This window comes from Xenopus tropicalis, chromosome 10, assembly GCF_000004195.4.
Source record: "Xenopus tropicalis strain Nigerian chromosome 10, UCB_Xtro_10.0, whole genome shotgun sequence".
In the NCBI taxonomy this organism is placed as follows: Eukaryota; Metazoa; Chordata; class Amphibia; order Anura; family Pipidae; genus Xenopus; species Xenopus tropicalis.
The window spans coordinates 30,868,959-30,894,680 of record NC_030686.2 but is presented as its reverse complement, the minus strand read 5'-3'; the positions used below and the strand labels follow the sequence as shown (position 1 = coordinate 30,894,680).

Sequence of the window (25,722 nt, the reverse complement as noted above, 5' to 3'; positions counted from 1 at the left end):
AACATAAAATGAACCTAATATAATTGTTTTGCCACCAGTGTGGTTTAATTTAGCTTAGCTACAGAGAAAAAGGAAATATTTTCTGTTCTAAGATGGCCTTTATGGAAAGTGGAGCTTTTTGGATGATGGTTTTCTAGATAATGGATCCCATATCAAATAAACAGGGTATTTGGAATACATACAGAGTCACTTTTCCCAAAATGCCATCTTGTTACTTATCATCAGTACTGTTTTCCTTTGTGTTGTTTACCAGCCGTACCCTAGAGTTAATTAATGTGTGTAATAACCTGCATCTCATTAGGAATCAAGACAACGGACAACTAATGACTGTTATCTCTTCCTTCACCAGTGTAATGGACAAATTAGGATTCTTCAAAAGTGAATTGGCCCTTTATTTAAATGGAAGTGTGAGAGGTGATGGTGAGGCATAGCAGTTTTATTTTAAATTAACCAATAATGCTAACTCCTGTTGAAGTATAAATGAAGCTTTAACAATATTTTGTAGTAGATCCTGTCCAAACCAACATTTTTTACAATTGGGCAGGACCACCAAAAATGAAATAATGATCCAGTTTGCGTCAAGCATAACTATGATGAATCTGGATAAGCTGCATGAATTTTATCTGGAGTCAGATACCATCTATACCAGTGATCCCCAACCAGTGGCTTGTGAGCAACATGTTGCTCTCCAACCCCTTGGATGTTGCTCCCCGTGGCCTCAAAGCAGGTGCTTATTTTTGAATTCCTGGCTTTTGGGCAAGTTTTGGTTGCATAAAAACCAAGTATAATTCCAAACAGAGCCTTCTGTAGGCTGCCAATCAACATAGGGGCTATTGAGTAGTCAATTATAGCTCTTATTTGCACCCCCAGGAACCTTTTTCATGCCTGTGTTGCTCCCCAACACTTTTTCCATTTTACAGGTATAAAAGGTTGGTGATCCCTGATCTATACATCTGTTTTATTATTGTCTCGTGATTTAAAGATTGTGAGTTTTTTGGTGTTTGCCTGTATTAAAATTCCCAAAGATCACAATCAGTTTTCATTTGGAGATCTTCCCATAATTGTAGAGCAGGTATATTCTCTTTGACACGTTACAGCATGAAAAGATTATAAACCGCTGCAGTCCCTTTCTTTCTTATAGAGTTTCGCAGTTTCATTAAAACCTGCTATAAGCTGCAGAAATACTCATTCTCTTTTGTGAGTAAAATATTTATTTGAAAGCTTGCATTTAGTTACTTAGACAGTGTTGGACTAACTATCCGGGTTACCAGGAGTGTTCCCTGTGGGCCCTGGTCTTATATTGGCAGTTTTCATCCCAGGAATTCAGAACTGGGAAGTGGACTATCTGAGCTGCACCACACTGGATAGCGTATGCTGGATAGTGAACAAATGGGGTCTTCCTTGCCTCAATGTCATGGCATCACGATTCAATACTCAGCTCCCAAGGTTTCGTTCAAGACCTCAAGGCGAAAGGAGTAGACGCACAAAAGATCAGGAGAGAAGGAGTTTCCACGATTCTATTGCTCCACTGTGGCCATGCAGGGTGTGGTTTGCAGAATTAATTAGGGATGCACCGAACCCCCGAACCCATGTTAAGGGATTCAGCTGAATACCAAAAGGAATCCAAATTCTTAATTAGCATATGCTAATTAGAATTTGGAGGGGTTAAATGTTGAAAATTTTACACTTCTGTGTTTATAAGGCAACATTAACCCTCACAAATCCTAATTAGCACATGACGAAAAAGGACGAATCCTGGCCGAATACCGGACCGAATCCTGGATTTGGTGCATCCCTAGAATAGGTAGAAAATTTCAATTCAACTATTTGAATGCTATTTAATTTAGATAGCAGTAAAGTTGACCTGGTTTTAACCACCTGGTAGGTTGCTGTGTCTGTGCTGTTTTATTACACCACATGCACAACATATTCTTTTCCTATACTGATTGTATGGTATGTATGTAATTCTGCTCAAATTATAGGTTTCACAGGGTATTTAAGTGCATTTTTAGTAGGTTTTCCAACGAGCTGGGTGCACAACTCTTATTGCGGTCATCATGGTTTAGATAGAAGCTTCTTTATCTAATCAAAGGGGTTTATATTACTTGAGATTTCAATTTACCATGGCCCTGACAACTGGGCGATTGCATTATCTAGATCGTTACTAAGCTGCTAAAGGGAAACTATCATTAATAAATGTGTTGTAGTCAAGGGACATTCTATGAGCCGAATAACTAAACAAGTTACACGACCGTTTTAGAATTATTATTTGTTTTCTGTTCTTTAATCAGGCCAAGACAAATGTAATTTTCCAAGCATACGAGACATAAGATATGTCTTGAGCAACCTGACTTATATATAGCTCTCTGTGCATCAGCGATGCGGCTATCATGGAGTATGTACGTCTTCATGAGGCTCATTGTGCACAATTTTCAAGCAATATCTAAGGGTGATTGAAGCAGAAATTCCAATACCACAGAACAAAAGCAGCTGAAGGTCACCTCTTGAGATCAAAGCAAAAAAAGAATTTGTCCTTTGGCAATGGGAACAATATGATGTGGGTTTCATTTTATTCTCAGACGTTGTGTTGGCAGATATAGTTGGTGCCTTCATGAAAGCGTTTGGTTTTCTGTTTGCATAACAAGATACTGTATGCAAACGTCAATAATACATATCATTTAAAGTAAATAATGTTCAGGGTATTATTCATTTAAGCTTTTCTTCTCATTTAGAGACAGATTTTGCTGGTTTTATTCCCTATATATAATACCCTTTATAAATCACTGTTAGCCGACTACTAAGCCACACCTCTTGCTGTCTTTATTTTTAAAGGAATTATGTCACTACCGTAAGGCAGTTAACATAAAGAACAATATGTAAGGCCTTGTGAGAACGATGGAAATACATATATATAATGATACAAATGAAAAAATGATGGTTGCAGCCGGTTTAGGGCATATACATCTCTGTCCCTGTATAGATGCTTTAGTTGATGCATAGCCAGGCTCTCTACACTTTAGAAGCACAACAGATCTGCTTAATACTGTATGAATATATAACCAGTGATATCCTAGTGATTAATGCTTTCTATCTGGTTAATGTGCTGCTTCCTGTAGTTTTTACTTTTTTAATTTAATGCATCATTTTGCTCTTTTATCCGTTTGGCAATGGAAAGCATAAAAGCAACTAAACAGATAAGACCCCTTGGCATAAGCACTTTTTGATGATTTTGTACAAATATCTAAAGGCTCCTAATGTTGTATGTAATCTTAAATTCCAATTAACATGCAGGCAGTGATGTTCCAGTGATTTAGAGACCATTTCCTGCTATAGTTAATGTAATAGTATAACGAGAGAAGAACTACATTTGATTGAGGTCATTGCAGGGCTCATTTCCCATTCTAACTGTTTTACAATATACATAAGGGGTTCTAGTAATTCCTCATGGCTTGTTGCGGCCCAGTGTGACTGTGTTGTCAGGTTCCACATCCCATACCCCTCCATGTATTTAAAGGAGCAGGAGAGCTACGTCACAATATTACGAGCTATATTATTCTGAAGAATGCTTTACCATACCTGAGTAAACATCCATAGAAGCTCTCTCTCTGTTATATAGATAGTGGCTACCATTTTAGCTTAGTCTGACTACTTCTGTGCCTTCATCTCTTTGCTTTGGGCTCAGATTACAGCAGAGAGGGGAAGGGGAGGGGGAGCAAACTGAGCAGGCTTGTGCCGTGCCCTGAAGGATTTTTCTGACAGCAGGAAGTCTGACACAGAACACCATGTATACAGAATAGAAGAAAAGAAGTGCAGTGTTTCTTTTCACTGAGGACTCAGTGCAGCAGTTCTGCAAGTGCTTATGGCTGTATTTTCATAGACATTTCTGATAAAGCTTACTTAGTTTTTACCTTTCCTTCTTCTTTAAGGGGCAGCACCACATGTTGGGGGTTGCTGGCTTGTTGGCGTACTGGATTTTGACCTTGCTGGAATAAAATAAACCCAGATTAACACAACTGCGTTATATATTTCCATACACATGCAATTTGGTGCATCTAATGAAAGCCAAATTAGTGAAAGGACAAAAATACATTCAGCCAAATCCCAACAGGGAAGGGGCCCACCATTAACCCCTGTGCCAATGGAATGTAGTGTCTAATTTATCAGTTAGAGACCCATACACACACACAGGCACATATATTACAAAAAAAACTCTTAATGGGTTATTGGGAAGAAACCAGAACACCCAGATGCAAGCTGATGCATCTCTACATTGACCGCAAAGAACAGCATGTTGGACTTGTAGCTTGACAGTGGACGGGTGTTGGTAGGTCCTGTTGTTGGTTTCAGTTGATTATAAACAATGTTGTGCCGCTTTATCTCTTTTCTATAATTACATCCATAAGGCAGGAGGTGGCATGAATGGTTATGTATGACTGGTGTCATTTTCCAATAAAGATAATAGTTGAAAATTATTTTGTATTAATGAGGTACAAATACAAATGCTTTTCTACAGTAAAAGCAAGTTCAAGAACATGTTCCTGCATTCAGTAAACACATTTATTGCTCTGGATTGTTTGCAATATGAACCCTTCATAGAACGTCACAGCACTGTGATATCCTTTATATTAATCCAAAAAGTGTTCCATTGCACTGTTTCTCCATGGCTTGCTCACATTTACCCTAACAGAGATATAAGGGTCTGACTCATAGAAGGCATCCGCTCACAAATCCACCTACATTAGTTTAACCCTAGAAACCAAGCACATCCAATAACAGAGATAATGAAACAATGAAATTCATTTTCTGGCAATTGGGAGTGCTACCTTCTCTTTCTCATTGTTCTTTTCAAGTTGGGAGTATTCTGAATTTTTAGACACATCCCTTATTTTTTTATGTTGAGCTGTAAAATGTCCCTCTTTTTTTATAAAGCTGACCAACTGCACTGAAGTATTTCAATAATCTCCTGAAATCAGTTCTCAGTTTTTGTTTTTTTATTGAATGACATGGGGATAAAACCAAAAGCACCTAAGTATGTAGGGATCGTTGGGCAAAAAAAACATAAAAAAGTGCTTCTGAAAATATTTAGAGATTAGCCAATTAAAGCCCAACATCAAGTGTATGACTTACAGTGGGCAAAGAGAAGTACTTTATTGGGTTTTTATAGCAAACAAAGCATTCGTCAGCTCAAGAGCAGTAAGTATGTTGAGATAGCAAGAGCCTGATTGACTTGCTCAGGGTCTTTGCCACTGGGATTTCAGATCCAGTGCCTCAAGCAGAGCACTTAACCTCTTGTCCAACCCCTGGTTAACTATAGCTTAGCGGCAGAACCTGCCTAAAGATTTCAAGGATTCCCCATGTTGAGTGTGGCAGAAACCCTTAATAACAACATTGCATTAACCCCTGCTAGAGCACCCAGCCTCAGTACGTAATTTCTATTGGAATATTTTCATTTAAGAACTGAGCTCACCAGTAAATTTCCCAGTTATTAAAAATACTTTAATTATCCCTTAGAGATGTATCAGCACAAACATTATTTATTTTACTACTAGAAACAAAATGGTTTTTAATATTTACTTTCCCTAAAATTGTTCTGCCAAGTGATTTTTCCTTTTTATTATCTAAAAAAGCAATGACTTTATTTCTTGGGCATCGGTAGACAATGCTGCTGATTTGTCATGGGAGCTGCCTGGGTTTAGTGCGCCAGTACATAGGGCTAATTGGCACTGCCTCCAAACACCATCTGTTCAACCCTCTGAAGCTCTCAGTCTCTGAAGAAAGAGTCTGTCGGCCGACACTGGCATCTGCTCGGTGTCAGGGCTCCTATAATAGTCACATTCTGATGTTTCCCCCTTCCCACAGTCATGCAGGAGTATTCCACTGGGACGGCAGTGCTGATGATTTCAAGTGTGCCTTTTAAACGTTTCATTTAAGGCTAATTAGATATAAATTTCAGCAGGGCCACCATCAGAAACTTTGGGGCCCAGCACAAGTCATTTATATGGGGCCCCCATGAACACAAGTGCACAGTACCAAAACTTTGGCCACGCCCCTTGTGTAATATAAACAATTGACGTTACTCTATAATAAGCAGTTCATATAAAGAGTTCCATTGATAAATGCTAATAAGTCATTTAATTTATAGGAGGGCAGTGAAGTTTGCCCTAAGTTTAACCCCTTCCCACCTACCTGCCCCTGCTCTGTGCTGTCATTGTTTAATATGGAAGTTACGAAAGTTTTCGCATAAGTAACGGAAGCTGTGTAAGTTTAAGGGGCCCAATGATATTGCTGTGGGGCCCAATAACTGGTCAGTAATAGTTCATAAAAATAGTAAAAATAATTAATGTGCTAATAAGTTAGTATTGTAATTGGGGGGGGTCAGTGGAGCTTATGTGTAATTTACGTAAGTTTCTTAATACACATACGTTTTTGCATAAGTCCCATAAGTGTTGCTGTGGGGCCCAATAACCAGTTATTCCCCTATTGTAAAGTTCACGTAGAATAGTAAATAGACCCCAATATAAACAGCTGACATTACTCTATAATAAGCAGTTCATATAAATAGTTACAATTAATAATTAATGTGCTAATACGTCAGTCAGTTCAATGGGGGGCAGGGAAATTTACCTTAAGTTTTTTAAATCATTGGGGGTTAGTGGAGTTTGTCCCTGCAAAGCTTCTCTGCATTGTCTTTTGCTTGATACGCAAGTTACTTAAGTTTCTAGGCAAGTTACGTAGTTTTCTAAGCACGTTTTGCCGTAACTTTATGTGTAACTTAGGCAATTTGTATAACTTTTGTGACGCGACATGGCCCCCTTATAGAACAAGATTTCACGGGGCCCAGCACAATTGTACCCCCTTTCCCCCCCTGATGGTAGCCTTGAATCTCAGGGTCATCTAATTGTATTTATTCTAATGTCTGCATGTGCAGTATAATGTGCATTTACTAACATTTGTTTTTTTTCATGTTTGTTCTTTTTTGTCACTAAAACTTGATTTTTTCATGTAAAAAAAATAAAAAAAATGAATTTTAGCCATCTATTATCCATCAAAACCATGAAAAACGCAAATGTAAAAGTACGCCATCTAAAAGCTGGGAGGTCATGTAGAAGTCAGTGGGAGCTTTCCTAGGCAAAATGTAACAGTCTTTATTAAATGTGTGGTTTTACAGGTTTTGAGGGTTTTTTTCATTTGTAAGCAGGAACGTAACGATCTTTTAGTTTCCATTCCAATTCATTAGTGCTTTTTACATTTGGATCATTTTAATAAATGACTAGACATTTGTGGTTTTATTGGAAATCAGTTTATTTGTGGTTTCAAAAACCCCTTGAACCATGAAAATCAGAATGATCATAAATCTGCCTCAGCGCCTTGCCTAATTTGCTGTAGCGCACATGAATCCGGCCCAAGCCTGTGCAAGCGCTACCTAGCAGAGAGCATGGTGTTCCGCAGCCAAGTGCCCTGGGCCAGAGAATTATTTATTGACTAGGCACGCCATTGCTGGGCAGAAGGTTACCATTTTGGCTCACAGGATGTACCTGACAAATTATTAGCCATTTCCTTGTCCTTTAAAGGAAAACTATACCCCCGAACAATGTCGGTCTCTATAAAAATATATCGCATAAACCAGCTCATATGTAAAACCCTGCTTCATATAAATAAACCATTTTCATAAAAATATAGTTTTTTTAGTAGTATGTGCTATTGGGTACTCCTAAATAGAAAATTGACATTTTTAAAATTAAGGGCCGCCTCCTGGGATCATAGGATTTACAGTGCACACAAACAAGCCAAGGCACTCATACATGCTAGGCCCCATCAGCCAATTCCTGTTAGTTAGAGCTGCATTATTTCCTGTCAGCTGATCTCTGAGGGAGCACACAGCCCATCACTGAATGGTGGCTCAAGGGAAAGGATGTATACTGATACAGGTATGGGATCCCTTATCTGGAAACCCATTATCCAGAAAGTTCTGAATTACGGAAAAGCCATCTCACATAGACTCCATTATAGGGAAATAATTCTAATTTTAAAAAATGATTTCCTTTTTCTCTGTAATAATAAAACAGTACCTGTACTTGATCCCAACTAAGATATAATTACCCCTTATTGGGGGCAGAACAGTCCTATTGGGTTTATTTAATGGTTAAATGATTCCCTTTTCTCTGTAATAATAAAACAGTACCTGTACTTGATCCCAACTAAGGTATAATTACCCCTTATTGGGGGCAGAACAGTCCTATTGGGTTTATTTAATGGTTAAATGATTCCCTTTTCTCTGTAATAATAAAACAGTACCTGTACTTGATCCCAACTAAGATATAATTACCCCTTATTGGGGGCAGAACAGCCCTATTGGGTTTATTTAATGGTTAAATGATTCCCTTTTCTCTGTAATAATAAAACAGTACCTGTACTTGATCCCAACTAAGATATAATTACCCCTTATTGGGGGCAGAACAGCCCTATTGGGTTTATTTAATGGTTAAATGATTCCCTTTTCTCTGTAATAATAAAACAGAACCTGTACTTGATCCCAACTAAGATATAATTACCCCTTATTGGGGCAGAACAGCCCTATTGGGTTTATTTAATGGTTAAATGATTCCCTTTTCTCTGTAATAATAAAACAGAACCTGTACTTGATCCCAACTAAGATATAATTACCCCTTATTGGGGGCAGAACAGCCCTATTGGGTTTATTTCATGGTTAAATGATTCCCTTTTCTCTGTAATAATAAAACAGTACCTTGTACTTGATCCCAACTAAGATATAATTAATCCTTATTGGAGGCAAAACAATCCTATTGGGTTTATTTAATATTTACTGTAAATTAATTTTAGCAGACTTAAGGTATGGAGATCCAAATTATGGAAAGATCCCTTATCCGGAAAACCCCAGGTCCCGAGCATTCTGGATAACAGGTCCTATACATACAACCTATATACATATTCCAATTTAGCAAGATTTTTTAATAGTTTATATAATATTAAGTGGCCTATCTGTTGGTTAAGTATTCATTCTGGGGGTATAGTTTTCTTCAAAGCAGTAATGGCAGCACAGGACAGAATTTATTTTTCTGGGCTCTCCAAGATGGCAAAGCAACAGAAGTCCATTAGCATTATTATAGGCCTGGGATAATGTGGAGTTCATAAGTTTGCAGCCATTCGTTGAATATATTTTTGGAAGAGATGCTGTATATTTGAGTCCATTATAGTATTAAACTCAGCAGATTACTAGAACTTTCCTTTTATTCACTTACTATGTAAGAAATGAATGGGTAGTTATTTCTCCAGTTTACAGGAATTGCTACACATGTAGCAATGGTGATTGCTTTGTGCTGAAATTGAAAGCCTGCCTGCCAAAGCATATTCATTTATTCCCTGGGAATATTGAAACCAAAAATTGCTCTGGGTTTTAAAACTGACCAACTGCACACAAATGCACTATTGATCTTATGACTATAATTTGTTCTTCAGTGTCTGTTCACACCATGTAACCAATGGGTGTAACAGAAGTCATAAACACGTTTATTTACTAATTTTCTACATGGCCTTAGAAGTGGATATATAACATTTTCACTTTTGAATCTGCATTGCAGCCATTTTTCGCATTCTTATTCCATATTAATATTTTTAACACAGCATATATTTGCCTATTATATATAATTACAGTATGTGCCAAAGATCACATGGTGGGAAAAACAAGTCATTAAGAAGAAATTATGTAGGACAGAAAGCATCAAATTACAGTCTGGCCCTTGTGGGGAATCATAGGTCCAGTCATTTTAGTGTTAAATTCTTTTTATTCTATTTCTTATGAGGCTGCTTAATAATTAACATCTTATAATCTTAAAAGATCAACCCACTGGCTGAATTAATATATAACATGTTAATTTTCCAATTTAAGGAAAATTTAGTAGAAAAATTTAGTAGACTTAAAATATAATGATCCAGATTACGGAAAGACCCCTTATCTGGAAAATAGGCCCCATACCTGTACTGTACCTATACAAATGCAAAGTAAAGTGAATACAACTTATAAATATGGTATGTGCTAACTACTTGATGTCTGTATGAAAAGACTAAAGAGACAGGATGGTGGAAAAAATGTTGTATTTATGGCAAATGTGTTCAGTAGGGGTTTGGTTATAATATCAGTAGCCAAATGTGAGTCCTCCTGCTCTTTGTAGGTTTCTCAGGCACAAAAGCTGATTTTACTCTTCTCTCCGTTTATTTCCAGACAAGATTGAGAATGGGGACGTGTACCAGAGAAAGAGAGGGACTGTATCACCTTTGGCTGAAGACTTTTCCATGCTGAATCCCAGAGAAGCAGCTCACAAGGGAGGGAGCAGCTGGAGGCGAATCATGCTTCTTATATTGGCTATAACTATTCACAATATTCCAGGCAAGTTATGTGGGTGCAAATCAGTTACATGTAATGTTCTCCCCAAAATCATGTAAGCAGATAATTCTGCATGCCCCAGGCCAGCCTGTAAAGTCAATGTGCTGATGTGCAGACATTTGATGATTGTGATCAGAAATGTGTTACAGGGAAAAGTGCCGGGGGCCACTCTGTTTCTGCGCTGATATACAGTGGAGGAAATAATTATTTGACCCCTCACTGATTTTGTAAGTTTGTCCAATGACAAAGAAATGAAAAGTCTCAGAACAGTATCATTTCAATGGTAGGTATATTTTAACAGTGGCAGATAGCACATCAAAAGGAAAATCGAAAAAATAACTTTAAATAAAAGATAGCAACTGATTTGCATTTCATTGAGTGAAATAAGTTTTTGAACCCCTACCAACCATTAAGAGTTCTGGCTCCCACAGAGTGGTTAGACACTTCTACTCAATTAGTCAACCTCATTAAGGACACCTGTCTTAACTAGTCACCTGTATAAAAGACACCTGTCCACAGAATCAATCAATCAAGCAGACTCCAAACTCTCCAACATGGGAAAGACCAAAGAGCTGTCCAAGGATGTCAGAGACAAAATTGTAGACCTGCACAAGGCTGGAATGGGCTACAAAACCATTAGCAAGAAGCTGGGAGAGAAGGTGACAACTGTTGGTGTCATTGTTTGAAAATGGAAGGAGCACAAAATGACCATCAATCGACCTCGCTCTGGGGCTCCACGCAAGATCTCACCTCGTGGGGTGTCAATGATTCTGAGAAAGGTGAAAAAGCATCCTAGAACTACATGGGAGGAGTTAGTTAATGACCTCAAATTAGCAGGGACCACAGTCACCAAGAAAACCATTGGAAACACATTACACCGCAATGGATTAAAATCCTGCAGGGCTCGCAAGGTCCCCCTGCTCAAGAAGGCACATGTGCAGGCCCGTCTGAAGTTTGCCAATGAACACCTTAATGATTCTGTGAGTGACTGGGAGAAGGTGCTGTGGTCTGATGAGACCAAAATAGAGCTCTTTGGCATTAACTCAACTCGCTGTGTTTGGAGAAAGAAAAATGCTGCCTATGACCCCCAAAACACCGTCCCCACCGTCAAGCATGGGGGTGGAAACATTTTGCTTTGGGGGTGTTTTTCTGCTAAGGGCACAGGACAACTTATTCGCATTAACGGGAAAATGGACGGAGCCATGTATCGTGAAATCCTGAACGACAACCTCCTTCCCTCTGCCAGGAAACTGAAAATGGGTCGTGGATGGGTGTTCCAGCACGACAATGACCCAAAACATACAGCAAAGGCAACAAAGGAGTGGCTCAAGAAGAAGCACATTAAGGTCATGGAGTGGCCTAGTCAGTCTCCGGACCTTAATCCAATAGAAAACCTATGGAGGGAGCTCAAGCTCAGAGTTGCACAGAGACAGCCTCGAAACCTTAGGGATTTAGAGATGATCTGCAAAGAGGAGTGGGACCAACATTCCTCCTAAAATGTGCACAAACTTGCTCATCAATTACAAGAAACGTTTGACCTCTGTGCTTGCAAACAAGGGTTTTTCCACTAAGTATTAAGTCTTTTTTTGTTAGAGGGTTCAAAAACTTATTTCACTCAATGAAATGCAAATCAGTTGCTATCTTTTATTTAAAGTTATTTTTTCGATTTTCCTTTTGATGTGCTATCTGCCACTGTTAAAATATACCTACCATTGAAATGATACTGTTCTGAGACTTTTCATTTCTTTGTCATTGGACAAACTTACAAAATCAGTGAGGGGTCAAATAATTATTTCCTCCACTGTAAATCAGCAATTGAATAAAACAAAGTCAACCAATGAGACAATTGGATGCATTCTAAATTTAAAGTGTGAATTTCATTTCATTTTCACATTTAAAGTTTTTTTTGCCACTTCCATCCTCTTGCTTCTCAATTTCTTAATTGTATTCTTCGCAAAAATCTTTTTTCCCCCCTAACCTGAATTTTATAAGGAAAAAAAAAAAGAACATTTACAGTTATCCACCCACCCAACTGTGCTTTTATTAATATGAGAGGTAACAACCTCTCCTGTTTGGTTTGGACCTGTACATGCTACTGTGTGAGTTCTGAGCAAGGCATTCCAGTCTCTCTGGTAGCAAGCTTAATAGATAATAAAATGCAGACAGAGAGAAGTGGACTGTACACCAAGTGTGATTTTGGCCAAAAAGGTAGCCCAGCCAGCCAGAGTCAGACTGGGGGGTGCAGGGCCCACTGGGGCTGCCACCCCTGGGGCCCTCCACCCACCACAGCCCCCAAAACCCCTGGGGCCCCTGCAACCCACCCGACCCCCCCCTTCCTTGGGGAGCTCCGACAGGGATCAGGTCTGGGCCGTTGAGACCCACCATGTTTTTTCTTGGAGCCCCGCCAACCAAAGTGTACAATGGCTATTGATTGGGCCTCATTTAAAAGCAACACTTTGGCTCATTCTCAAATCATGCCTGTGGCTCTCTCTCTGTGTTTTAAATAAATCAAAGACAAACTGTATAGAATATACATTTTAAGCTTGTTCTGAAGAAATTATAGAGATATTCTAAACAACAGCGATAAAACTAGTAGTTTCCATGCCCTGCAGCAAGATCCCCCATTCCCAGACTGTGGGAAAAATACATTTGTTGTATACTATATAACATTATTCATCAGTCCAGTCCATCACTGGATCCTGTATTACTCTCTCTCTGTATTCCTCTGGCCTCTATTAAATAAACACTGGATTGAATATAAATTCTTCAGTGCGTAGAACTAGATGTCTTGTTTTTTATTCTAAGGGAAAATATAGCATAACTGAAAACCCCCTAACCTTGAAGGCAACAATGAATAATATATATTAAAATCCAGCTGAAAAAGGCCGAATCATGAACCAAATCCTGGATTTGGTGCATACCTAGTTTTGGGACTCATGCCCCTTTCTTTAACATGATATATACTCTCAAACTGAATCACACTTCTTTATATACCCATAAGTCCCTTTTTTCCTGCTTGCAGCACCTCCTTTTAGATCTGTCTTTAAGGTACATGGTTGAATCTGACAGAGCCCTGGCCTAAGCCCAACTGAGCACCTATTGGATGAACCTAAAGTTAGGTTACCTTACCCTGTTGCTGGACTGCAATTCAGTAGAGCATTGAATGCATATAAGTATGTAGGGATCGGCATATTGAGCCTTTCCAATCTCTGTTTCATTGACCCAAAATCAACGTGGTGAACACAGTACGTTTGCCTGCACCAGAAAAGAATCCAGGTGCTGTACTTCTGCCACTTGCTTTAATATCATGTCTTCATATTGTGCTTTTTGTCAATTCTATGAACCTTCAGTTATATATGTTCCCCCTGCACCAGTTATGAAGCAGAAGCTCTGGTGTTTTGGGGCAGTAAAACAAACCAGCAGTCGCCTTATTTTCAGGTTTGGTTGCAGTTTTTGTGCATTATCAATACCACTGTCGTTTCTTATCCCTCAACTTGTCTTCACACTGCATAAACACTGGTGCGCCAGATCTCTTACTGGCCATTCACCCCATCTCAGCTTCCTTGCACTGTGCTGAGCCACAGGTAACCTCTCCATCACAGATTTGAATGTTCAGACGCTTGGTGCTTTCTGCCAGCTTGCTTGCTGCCAGTTATGCAGATACTGCTGGGAAAACAAGTTGATTTGTCTTGCCTGTACTTGCTCAGCTATACAGTAGCTTGCATGCCATTGTTAGTTTTATTAACACCAGCTAAATATTGCTACAAAGTATTACCATATAGATTGAACATAGGTCAGTCCATTTATATTACTGGGGGTGGGGGAAGAAACCAGTCCTGAATAGATAATAATTTTAAAAATGAATCACTGCCCCTGAGCCAGCGAGGCAGAACTTGTTAAAACTTTAGATCTAAATGCCATGATTTTCCCTGCTTAAATCCTATGTAAACATGCTTGAACTATACGCTATTAAAACCATGCAAGGAGGGCGTTAAATGCCTGTCATTTTTTTCCATGTCTCTATTAACCTTATGCACCTTTCTATTGCTGTTATTATATTCTGCTTCTTGGCTGCCCCATCCCTTAATCATATCACTGTCATTAGTGCACTTTTTATGTATGAGGAGCTGTCGGCACATTTAATGGCTATATTAAATAGAAAAATTCAAAGGAAACTGTATGTAAGGATATTTTCTGCTAGTATTAGCGAAATCGTGACATTGTTTATGAATAGGAATAAGCTAAGGGATTTCTGATTAGCTTGGCTTCACTATTATAATTATTTATATAGCACTGACATATAAGGGATCATTTCCAACCGGAACTGCAGTTGCACTCCTTGCATTTCTGTATAGTGGCACTCCAGAATATTTTACAGCATAAATAAGAAGACTTTTTTATTTTTCTTTAACTCATCCCGTTCCCAGCTGCAACAATACAAAGAAAATTGCACCCCCAAAAAATATTGCATTCTGCGCCAAAAACGAAAAAAATGTTTTGGTACTGTTATACTGTAGCTACTGTCCTCACCTTGTATTTTTCTTTATTTACCCTATCTGTCTTTTTCCTCTATTCCTTTGCATTCCTTTACCCCTAGGACCCTGCCTGCATGGCATTCTTTGTGTCATTATCTTTTCCATAGAAAACGTTTCCCTTCCTATTTGCTTACCCTACCAGCACAGGGATGCAGTGTGTATGAGTTATGTTCCTCTGGGAGGCATGAGATTAAATATGTAATTCAGTCTTCTAATTATAAGTTAAGTGGGAGCCCTGACATTGTAATTAATGCAGCTCCTGTGAGTAATGACATGTTTCCTAATATGTCATGCTCAATGTATGGTGTATATCCGACGCTTTAATTCAATACATGGCAAGCTGCTGCTTCTATGCATAATCTTACGTGAGATTTCTCCCAGAACTGTGCAGGTTCCCATCATATAGAGCATGTGAATATTATGTAAGAAATGTCCTGTAGTGATTATGTACTTAGCCTCTAGGTCTTTGGAAGTGCTTGTGTTTGCATCACACTCAGTAGACTTAAACAGATAGAAAATAGAAATAATAGTAAGAAAATGCCCATATGCCATAAGAATTCTGCAGGCAGATTTTCTGTGAATGCTTATGGTTGTATTTACATAGACATTTCTGATAAAGCTTACTTAGTTTTTACCCTTCCTTCTCCTTTAGGGCTGTGGCACAGGGGGAGATTAGTCGCCCGCGACAAATTTCCCTTGTCGCGGGTGACTAATCTCCCTGAAATGCCATCCCACTGGCGAAAATGTAAATCGCTGGTGGGATGGCATACACAGCGCCGCGATTTCCCCGAAATCGCGGAAGTTTCCTCTCAAGGCAACTTCCGTGATTTTGGGGAAATCGTGGCGCCACATATGCCATCCCACCAGCGATTTACATACTTGCCGGTGGGATGGTATTTAAGAGAGACTAGTCGCCCGCGACAAGGGAGATTTGTCGTGGGCGACTAGTCTCCCTGTCTGCCACAGCCCTTAAGGTACCTTTGGCCAACTATGTATCCAGAAGCCTGTTATGATCACTGTATTCAGTATTCAGTGCAACATATTGCAACAAGGCTTTTCAGGGGTTAGAACTTGGATAGCAGAAAAGCGAAGGAGCCATCACAGTTAGGCTAAGAAGGACTATAAGCAGGCCCGGATTTGTGGAAAGGCCACAAAGGCCCGGGCCTAGGGCGGCACAAATTTGGGAGCATGCCCGCCTCGCCGCACCAAAATGTTAAACTTTTTTACCCATACGTTGCAATGGGGACCTCTCCCCCACTGCTCCGTATGCGGGTGTAAAGTTTGCGCATGCGCGTGGGGGTGGGGCTGCAACAGACAGGGGGCGGCCTCGGGGCGCCCGGATTACAAATCCGGCGCTGGCTATAAAGAGCCAAAGTCACTTTTGTTTTTTAAGATGTCTGTAGCATAAGGTATGTCAGTACCTTCTGTTTTAGTGAGAAGGCTTTAGACTGCATGTAATGGGCTCTTTAAAGCCCTTTTTCACCCCAACCATGATGGTTCCTTCTCTTCGCTGCTCTCCAAGTCCTATCCCTTCTGAAGTTCCAATATCTTGCACTGATGACATTTAAGGAGATTGAAACAGGTTGTGTGCAAGTTTGGATATATGGCTCTGAATTATTAATGTGCTATTAAACTAGCAGTTCTGGATTCATAGTCGAGGGACATTAGGAGTAATTTGCATGCCTCCGCCTATAATTGCTTGAGTTTTATAAAGAACTGCATGTGTTGCATTTTGAAGGGCTTTTCGGCTCCCTGTAGCCCTTCTCACCCTTACCTTAGTTGCATGACAAAACAGACCAACAGCTCTTTTCAGATTTTTAAAGAAGAAAAATCACTGCTGATACGTTAGACCCCACCAATGATTAAAATGGCTAACCTTAAACGCTAGGCTGGTTCTCCTCTTTGCTGAATATCACCATGGCTGGGGAATATTTCTGCAAGCACTGTGCTGCCATGTTACTGTGTTCCTAAATTAAACCGAAAATGTTGGAGAAAAATCTTGAAAATGACTGAAATTGCTGAAGTATTGTGTTTGCATCAATATCCAATCGACTCACAATTATGCTTTGTGAAAAACCTATTTTGCAACAATAACAGTTTTGAATGGATATTATATTTTGAAAGAAATAATTCACCTTTTAGTATTTCCATAAAATACAAAAATGAACATAGCAAAGAAGGTTTAGTGATCCTCTATGGGCTCTGAATTGTGCAATTAAATAAATAGTGGGTTTTTATACAGGCCAGAATTTTATGTAATAAAGATAGATTGTTACAAAAACAACATTTTCTTCTAAATAGCTTATCATTTATGTTTTCACAGGTACAAACAAACTGATTTCTAGTTATTAGTGCTTCTGGTGCAGCCTGAGTACATTACATTTAAGTGTATATGAAGACCCATTGCTCCTTTTACATACACCACTATAACATAATATTAATAATATTGTATACAGAGGGATTTCATTTTCTCCACACACGCTGTTAGCTATTAGAGACTGCGGCCGCGCTGCCTGCCTTGTTGGATTTCTGATTATCTAAAGAGAATTTTTATACTTAACCAGGAGTATGAATATATAACAAGAAAACCCTGCTCCTACTAGGGTGGGAGAAACAACATAGAATGATAAAATATAAAATATGATAGAATATAAAAATATGTAAAGCTAGATGCCCCCTTACTACCCTTACTACATGCCAGGGGAAGCCTAGTAAAGTTGGGGGGGGGGGGTGTTACTCGAAACTTGTGGTTGTCAACATTTTGGGTTGACAAGGTTGAATCTTTCATACAGGTCCCCCTTAACTAATAACTAAGTTGCAGATGCATGAAAACAAGATCCATTCAGCCATAATTCATTATCATAACAGTATACGTAAAAGCAAAGCCGATTTTAGCTTCCAGGTTTATTCAGAAGAGCAAATGGGCATTATCCACAAATCTCATCCTAATTGGCCCTCAGTCTGATGCCTCTCAGCCATTGTACCCATTGTAGAAATAGAGGTACCAGGTCTGTAATTTACATTCTGTGGCTGATCTGTGTCTGCTCTGGGGGTGAAGCCAGATAAGAATTTTTGACACCCCTGGTGATTTGCACTTTTCTTACCCTTTAAGGCAGTGATCCCCAACCAGTGGCTCGGGGATAAAACAAGATTTACTACCAAATAAAGCCCCCTGTAAGCTGATAGTGTGCATAGAGGCTGCTTAATAGCCAATCTTAGCCCTTATTTGGCTCCTCCATGAACTTTTATGGTGCTTGTGTTGCTCTCCAAGTCTTTTTACATTTGACTGTGGCTCACGAGTAGGAAAGGTTGGGGATCCCTGCTTTAAGGCTTAAGCATTTCACTGCCAAATCCAGGATTTCAAATGTATTCTAGCACTGTTTTCAGGATTCTTTGATCTGATCCCTTCCTTAAAGTCATGTGACTTTAAAGCTCTTAAAAAACTCACTTGCCACATCGCCAATAGCAAGCTTTAAACCCAATCATAACAGTTGTTCTGCTGTAATGTTCCCAGAGTGTTTAGAAATGTACCCTTCTTAATCTAAATTGTTGTTCAGACTCCCCTTGCCCTCTTAGGGCTCTGGCACATGCAGGGGCGGGCCGAGCCGACCGGGCACCCTAGGCAACCCGTTCGGCCACCTCGCCCCTGCACCGCGAACTCCACCCCCCCCCCTGTTGTTTGATGCGCATGCGCAGTTCGAGGGGGGGGGGGCGATGCGGTGATGCGCGATGCATAGCGACGCGACGCACAACTGATTGTAGTCTAGTGGTAGGCAGGAGAGGCTCCTGCCTGGCGACCCCCAATGGTTGCGCCCTAGGCAGCTGCCTCTTCTGCCTACCCCTAGTTCCGGCCCTGGGCACACGGGGAGATTAGTTGCCCGCGACAAATCTCCCTGTTCGCGGGCAACTAATCTCCCCGAGTTGCCATCAGTTGCCATCCCACCGGCGAAAATGTAAGTCGCCGGTGGGATGGCACACGCGACGGCGCGAAAATGCCTCGCGAGGCAACTTCGCGATTTGCCTAAATCGCCTGCGCAGCGTGTACCATCCCACCGGCGACTTACATTTTCGCCGGTGGGATGGCAATTCGGGGAACAGGGAGATTTGTTGCGGGTGACTAATCTCCCCGTGTGCCAGAGCCCTTAAGGTCCCTTAACTCATAACAAGTTTACAGATGTATGAAAAAAGATCCATTCAGACATAGCTCATTATAGTAACAATATACATGAAAGCAAAGTGGATTTAGAGGATTTGCGGAGCTTCCAGGAGCATTTAGGAGAGCAAATAGTCATTATCCTCAACTCTCAATCTTACTGGCCCTCAGACTGATCCCTCTCAGCCACTGCACGCATTATAGAAATCATGTGCCAGGTCTATCATTTACATTCTGAGACTGATCTGTGTCTGCTATGGAGTAAAGTCAGATAAGAAACTTAAATCGAGCTCCAGGATAATGTTGGTGTGCAGCATAATATCTAATACTTTATTTGAAGCCTAGGAAATTGGAAATTGCTTTTGAAATTGTCTTCATTCCAATATCTATTATTGCTTTAGGGCCCTCACCCACAGGAGCTTTTATCAGTATGGGCAAATTCTTGGGTGTTCAGCAATGCAGGAGTTAATTGATCGGAATCTATTCTAATCTGTATGCAGAGTTCAATATGGTGTGCATGGGTACAGACCCCCTAGAGTAAAAATGGTGTATGGTGGAAAGCACAGCAAATGCAGATAAAATTCCTTTGTTGTCAGAGCCCCAAGTCTATTTGCTCTATGCACATACCCCATCTGGGCAACACTTGTCCTAGCCCTGTAACCCGTAGCAACAAATCATCATTTTTATGTTACTGATCTAGTAGAGCTAGACTAATTAACAGAAATACCCATAGATAACAAGTGAACTGTTGGACCTGCCCAATTAAGTGGAGTTTTCCCTGACATGAAATAGTTCACTATTCATTGGTTTTATTGGGTCAGGTAAGGTCATTATTGCTCAGCAGGAACCAACCAGTAATTAGATTTGATCAGTTAGTACAATTAGACTGGTTTAGGTAAATGCCTGATTGTTGTGCACAGCATATGAACATAACCGTTAGTGGGAAATTAATCATTTGCATTTTCACACGATTCACTTTCAGAGATATAGAAGTTCCCAAGCAGGTCAAGGGAAATTCATAAAGATGCAAATGCCATATTTAGTACCATATTTAATATAGAACACATTTCTTGGTTTACTGTTTTTTTCTGCTTATTATCTTGTGTTAGGATGTTTTAGGGCTCATTTATGAATGGAGTGCAAGTGCAATTTATAGACACAAATCTTGGTGATTTTTGCCTATAGTGCAATTTATATTCCCCAAATTCCAATGTTATTGTGGGTGCCAGTGGCCACTTGGAAGAGATGTGCCAATATGTGCAGAAATTCGCTCTCTTCGGCTCATAAATCATGCACCTGAGGAGAGGCAGGGAGCAAGTGGAATGATCAGCCAATCAAATAGTGTGTTGTTGTGCATCCCATTTCCTAAAATATATGGGTCTAGGGGTAGGCAGGTCACCAAACTGCCAACCCTTAGGTCCGGCCCTGTCTGTAGAACTGGAAAAGGTCCACAACAGAACTTTTTGTAGTTTTCCTTTTCAGCAGTACCAAAAACCACAGCCTAATGTGCACTTGGGAGGCATGTCGGGCATCTGTAAGGACTCACCATGGCTTGTAATCCAGACATATAGAACTGCCACCATAACCTTGCAAGGATAGCTCCCTGTATCCCCAAGAGCTAAAAAACTGAACAGATGGAAAACATTTCATCATTGATATTTCTCCATATGATATAGTTTGTAAGCTTTTCATTTACTCAAGTATTAGGCAGTTCTGTTGCTGAATTCCAGCTTTATTACCTGAGTATGTCTTATGTCTTATACTAAATGTAAGGGCGCAAAGAGTATTCATACTCAGTATGGGAGATCCTTGTCATGTAGAAATGCTAACACACATAAACGGTTCCTTCTACAAGCACGGTATACTATGCACTAGGTCTTTATTGTCTGTTGAAGGCAAGTTAAATAGCAGTTAAGCTGGAATTCATGTGAATTTTGACTCCAAAGACCCATACTTTTACCTTCCAGTAACTGGATCTCTGTCTTCAATGAAACCATTCAGAGCAAATTAAGGGCAATGATGAGTATTGATTGGGATGGCAGCCTGGGTCGTAGATCTAAAATTTTCTCATCACAAAAGCTTGGTACCTGGTGGAGAGAGAGAGAGCAGGGAGTCTAAGTGAATCAGACAGCAGAAAGATCATACTATTCGGCAGCCATACCAGCCGTAATATAATCAGTGCTGGGGCATTAATTATGCATCTGTAATTATGCAATTTGCAAGTTCTGGAATGTGCTGATTTTATTCTGCTAAAGGACTAAAATTATTTGTGTGGAAGTGAGCAGACTGTAGAAGGACAAGTAAGCATTACTAGAACATTACCCTCAACTTGCGCTTGGGCTGGCCCTTCTCCTTGTGCTTAATCTATTACACAGTTAACTACAACAGTATTTTTATAATGAATGCATATATGTGGGACCTCCTTCAGTGAGGTAACATGTTAAATACAAAGAATGTAACCCATTTATAGGGGCATGATTTGATAAAAACACACAAATTGGGGTTGGGAATCTCTCTGTACAGGCTGTGACCAAACTGGGGGGGGGGGGGCTGTTCCTGCTGCAGCTATTCTTTTATTATTCTGTGTGCTTTAGACTAGCCACATGCCTGTTTTTATCATAACTCTTGTGCCTTAGCTTCCTGCAGGCTTCCTATAACACAAAGGTTCTGCTGGAGAGGATGAAAGCTATAAATAGTGGGGCTCAGATTTAAGGTATAGATTTGGAGTGTTGCCAGTGTCGGACTAGGATACCAGGAAAACTCCCAGTTGACCCAGGCGTCAATAGACCCTCTTGTTATTTAGCCTATTTCATGGTCATTCCCTATTTCTGTATGGGAACAAGGAAGCCTGATAGATGAAAGAAAAGAGTATAGTATGTAAAGAATAGAGACTAGGATAATAAAGAGTTTGAGGGAGGAAATAAAGTTTTGAGTGTGGGCCCATGGTCCAGGGTTTTCTGGTGGGCTCTGCCATCTCAGTCCAACACTGAGGGGCACATTTACTAATCCACAAATCCGAATGGGAAAAATTCGTATTGGAAACTAACATTTTGCGACTTTTTCGTACTTTTTTGCGATTTTTTTCGTCGCCGTTACGACTTTTTTGTAAATTGGCGCGAATTTTTCGTAGCCGTTACGATTTGCTCATATATTGTCGCGACTTTTTCGTATTGAGCGATCGTAAACGGCGGGCAAAACTTTCAGACTTTGCATGATTTTGGAAGCCTCCCATAGGACTCAATGGCACCCTGCAGCTCCAACCCGGCCCAAGGAAAGTCTCCCATAGGGCTCAATGGCACTCTGCAGCTCCAACCCGGCCCAAGGAAAGTCTCCCATAGGGCTCAATGGCACTCTGCAGCTCCAACCCGGCCCAAGGAAAGTCTCCCATAGGGCTCAATGGCACTCTGCAGCTCCAACCCGGCCCAAGGAAAGTCTCCCATAGGGCTCAATGGCACTCTGCAGCTCCAACCTGGCCCAAGGAAAGTCTCCCATAGGGCTCAATGGCACTCTGTAGCTCCAACCTGGCCCAAGGAAAGTCTCCCATAGGACTCAATGGCACTCTGTAGCTCCAACCTGGCCCAAGGAAAGTCTCCCATAGGACTCAATGGCACTCTGTAGCTCCAACCCGGCCCAAGGAAAGTCTCCCATAGGGCTCAATGGCACTCTGCAGCTCCAACCCGGCCCAAGGAAAGTCTCCCATAGGGTTCAATGGCACTCTGCAGCTCCAACCCGGCCCAAGGAAAGCCTCCCATAGGGCTCAATGGCACTCTGCAGCTCCAACCTGCCCCAAGGAAAGTCTCCCATAGGACTCAATGGCACTCTGCAGCTCCAACCTGGCCCAAGGAAAGTCACGATACTGAAGCTTGAATGAATCCGAAACTTTCATACTCGGCGCGACGGCTCCGAAAAAGTCGCGACAATTCGCGCAAGTCGTAACGCTACGAAAAAGTCGTAAGGGCTACGAAAAAGTTGAGACAATTTACGAAAAAATCGCAAAATACCGATCATTACGAAAAAAACGCATTCGAACGCTTTTCGGATGTTCGTGGGTTAGTAAATGTGCCCCTGAGTGTTGCTATGGGTAAACTTTGAGCTACAGAAGGATAACTATTATATTTTCATATATTTGTAACTATATAATTATAAGGTAACTTACTAACATTTCAGTGGGACAAATATGATGGCAGAATGATAAAATAAAGTATTAGCGCTAGGGCACATGGTAAGAACCTGCACTACTTGGGGCCACAATTCTCACAAAAATAACTTGCCAAAGCATAATATTAGGATCGCTGCAAGTAAAACATAGTACTTGCCTTAATGGCAGGAAATTTGTGTTGTCCCACAATTAAGCCAGATTGTCGTGAGTAATATGCTTTACTTGCAGCAATCCTAAGATTACGATGAGTTATTTTCAGGAGATCGTTTGCTCACAGTAGTGCAGAATTAACTGTGGGCAACAAGTCTTACCATGAGCTATTGCCCTACATTTTCCTATCCTTTCTATAAGTTGGGCACATGTCCCCTACCAAAAAACACCATTTGTACTGCATATATCCCCTGCATTTGCGAGCACCATCCATCCCATTTTCCCAAAACAAATAGCAGCTTTCACCTGGCAGCCATTTTCCCTTTGACATTATTACTGACATTTACAACAGCACATTTGCGCTGTAAAGTTCATGCTATGAAGAATGCAGGCTTACACAGGCAGAACTTACTTTGATAAAAAAAAGTTCTGCTTGGATTGTGCCCTTTAACGGTTTGGCTCCAACAGAGTGCACAGCTAGAGCAGAGGTTTCCATGGAATACAGCCATCTCTTTATTAGCTGCCAGACTGGAGGGTGTGTTTGGTATCCAGAATTGAGAAGAACTGAGCATGCTCAGTAGCCAACAGCCAAAGTCAATTCCTAAGGGATGCTGCCGAGTGGGTTAAATGAGGAGAAGGAAATCTAAGTGATTAAGAGGGTGCTGCAGCCTTACTGTTAACCTTTGAAAAACAGGAGTGGCAGGTATTTAAAGATTTCAAAGAGGCTGTTCACTGATTACATTTTTTATTCTGTCTTTTAATTATGTAGATGTGGGCGGTATGAACCTTCGCCACCAGTCCGGTCAATATCCAGCACACTTATACTTTTTCCTGCATATAAACATTGATACAGAGCGTTGCTAATGTTGCAGACAGTCTAGATATTGACAATGAGAAATGGATTAACATTCTCTCTTATCTCTTTCTCTTCTGCATTAGAATAATGCCTACATCTAGGTTATTAGTTAGTACTTTCCAACAAGGCTATTAATAGCAAAGATAGCTTCGCTCCATATCAGAGAGAGAGACTCTTTATCTGACAACTACAAATAAATATTGCAAGCAGGAAGCACCTTGTATTTCTAATATGATTAAAAGTAGATGGGAAAGATCTATCTGTCTGTCTGTCTGTCTGTCTATCTATCTATCTTTCTGTCTGTCTATCTGTCTATTTATCATCTCACATTGGAAAAAGATGGGAAAGATCTATCTGTCGGCCTATATATCTATCTACCTATCTATCTGTCTGTCTGTCTATCTATCTGTCTATCATCTCACATTGTTCTATCTATCTATCGATCTATCTATCTATCATCTATCTGTGTCTGTCTGTCTGTCTATTGACCTAAAATCAAATTTACCATGCAGAGTGATGGCAAAACAAAGCACAAAAGATCTGATTTACAAATGGCATAGACATATTCTAGGGGCAACATGGGGGCCCAGTGGTTAGCGCTACTGTCTAGCTGGGGGTTCTACAGCGCTGCAAGGCAGCAATGCCTTAGACATTCTGTTTAGTGACTGATAGACTTTTAAACACACACGAATGCAGGAATCATGCCACCCATCTCTAGGAGACATACAAAGGCCAATTTTGCCAGTGCTTATCTTTTATTGGCTGTAACATCCGCTGCCAGATCCTGCTTTATTTGCTCACGTGGATTCTTTATCCCTGGCTGCCGGGGTCAGTTTACGCAGTTGGTTTCCAGCAAAGTTATCAGCAGCTTGGGAGAGCTTCAGGTGTGCAAACTGTCACTGCTGTCTCAGCCCCATGAGCCCCGAGGAGCCAGGTTATCTGTCTCTTATCATCAGTCAGAAGGGAGAATAGGGCAGAGATTAAACATTCATCATCACATTCTTATTTTGCTAGCGTACGAACAGAGAACCAATAGGAAAGAGAGGCTGCGGACATGCTTGCAGGTTGTTCTTTGGATCTTCTAAAGGGCCAGCAATCCCTGCATATGGCATTGATGTAAAACATGACTGGGCTCATTTACTGATATTGTGAAATATCCCTCAGTTCAGTAAAATGCAGCAACTGGTGAGCAGTTCTTTTTGAACGTAATGCAAAAACAAATTGATTGGTTACCGTGGAATACTGCTCGGGGCAAAGTTTCCCCCATGTTAATAAATGAGTTTGCTCACAGCAAGCAGCAGCCCCAGTAGGCAGCCTACTTACAGGGCTTTATCATTTATAGAACCATTGTACGTTAATGCCTTAGTGTCAATGATAACACAAATATTATCTCTCTGAAGTCAGGGAAAACAAGCCATTTCCCATGCGCCATCTTTTCATCCAAAGCATCTGTTTTGGTTGTAAATT

At 40.5% G+C, this 25,722-nt stretch overlaps 1 protein-coding gene across 4 annotated transcripts in view; it reads left to right on the top strand.

Moving 5' to 3' along the window:
- The window catches only part of slc39a11 (solute carrier family 39 member 11), a 202,560-nt gene that overhangs the window by 142,321 nt on the left and 34,517 nt on the right, over window positions 1-25,722 (top strand). For all 4 annotated transcript variants that reach the window (XM_018097746.2, XM_012966622.3, XM_031894095.1 and 1 more), the window contains one exon: window positions 10,241-10,405. In XM_018097746.2, coding sequence (XP_017953235.2) covers window positions 10,241-10,405 — 165 coding nt within the window. The remainder of the gene's footprint in view (window positions 1-10,240; window positions 10,406-25,722) is intronic.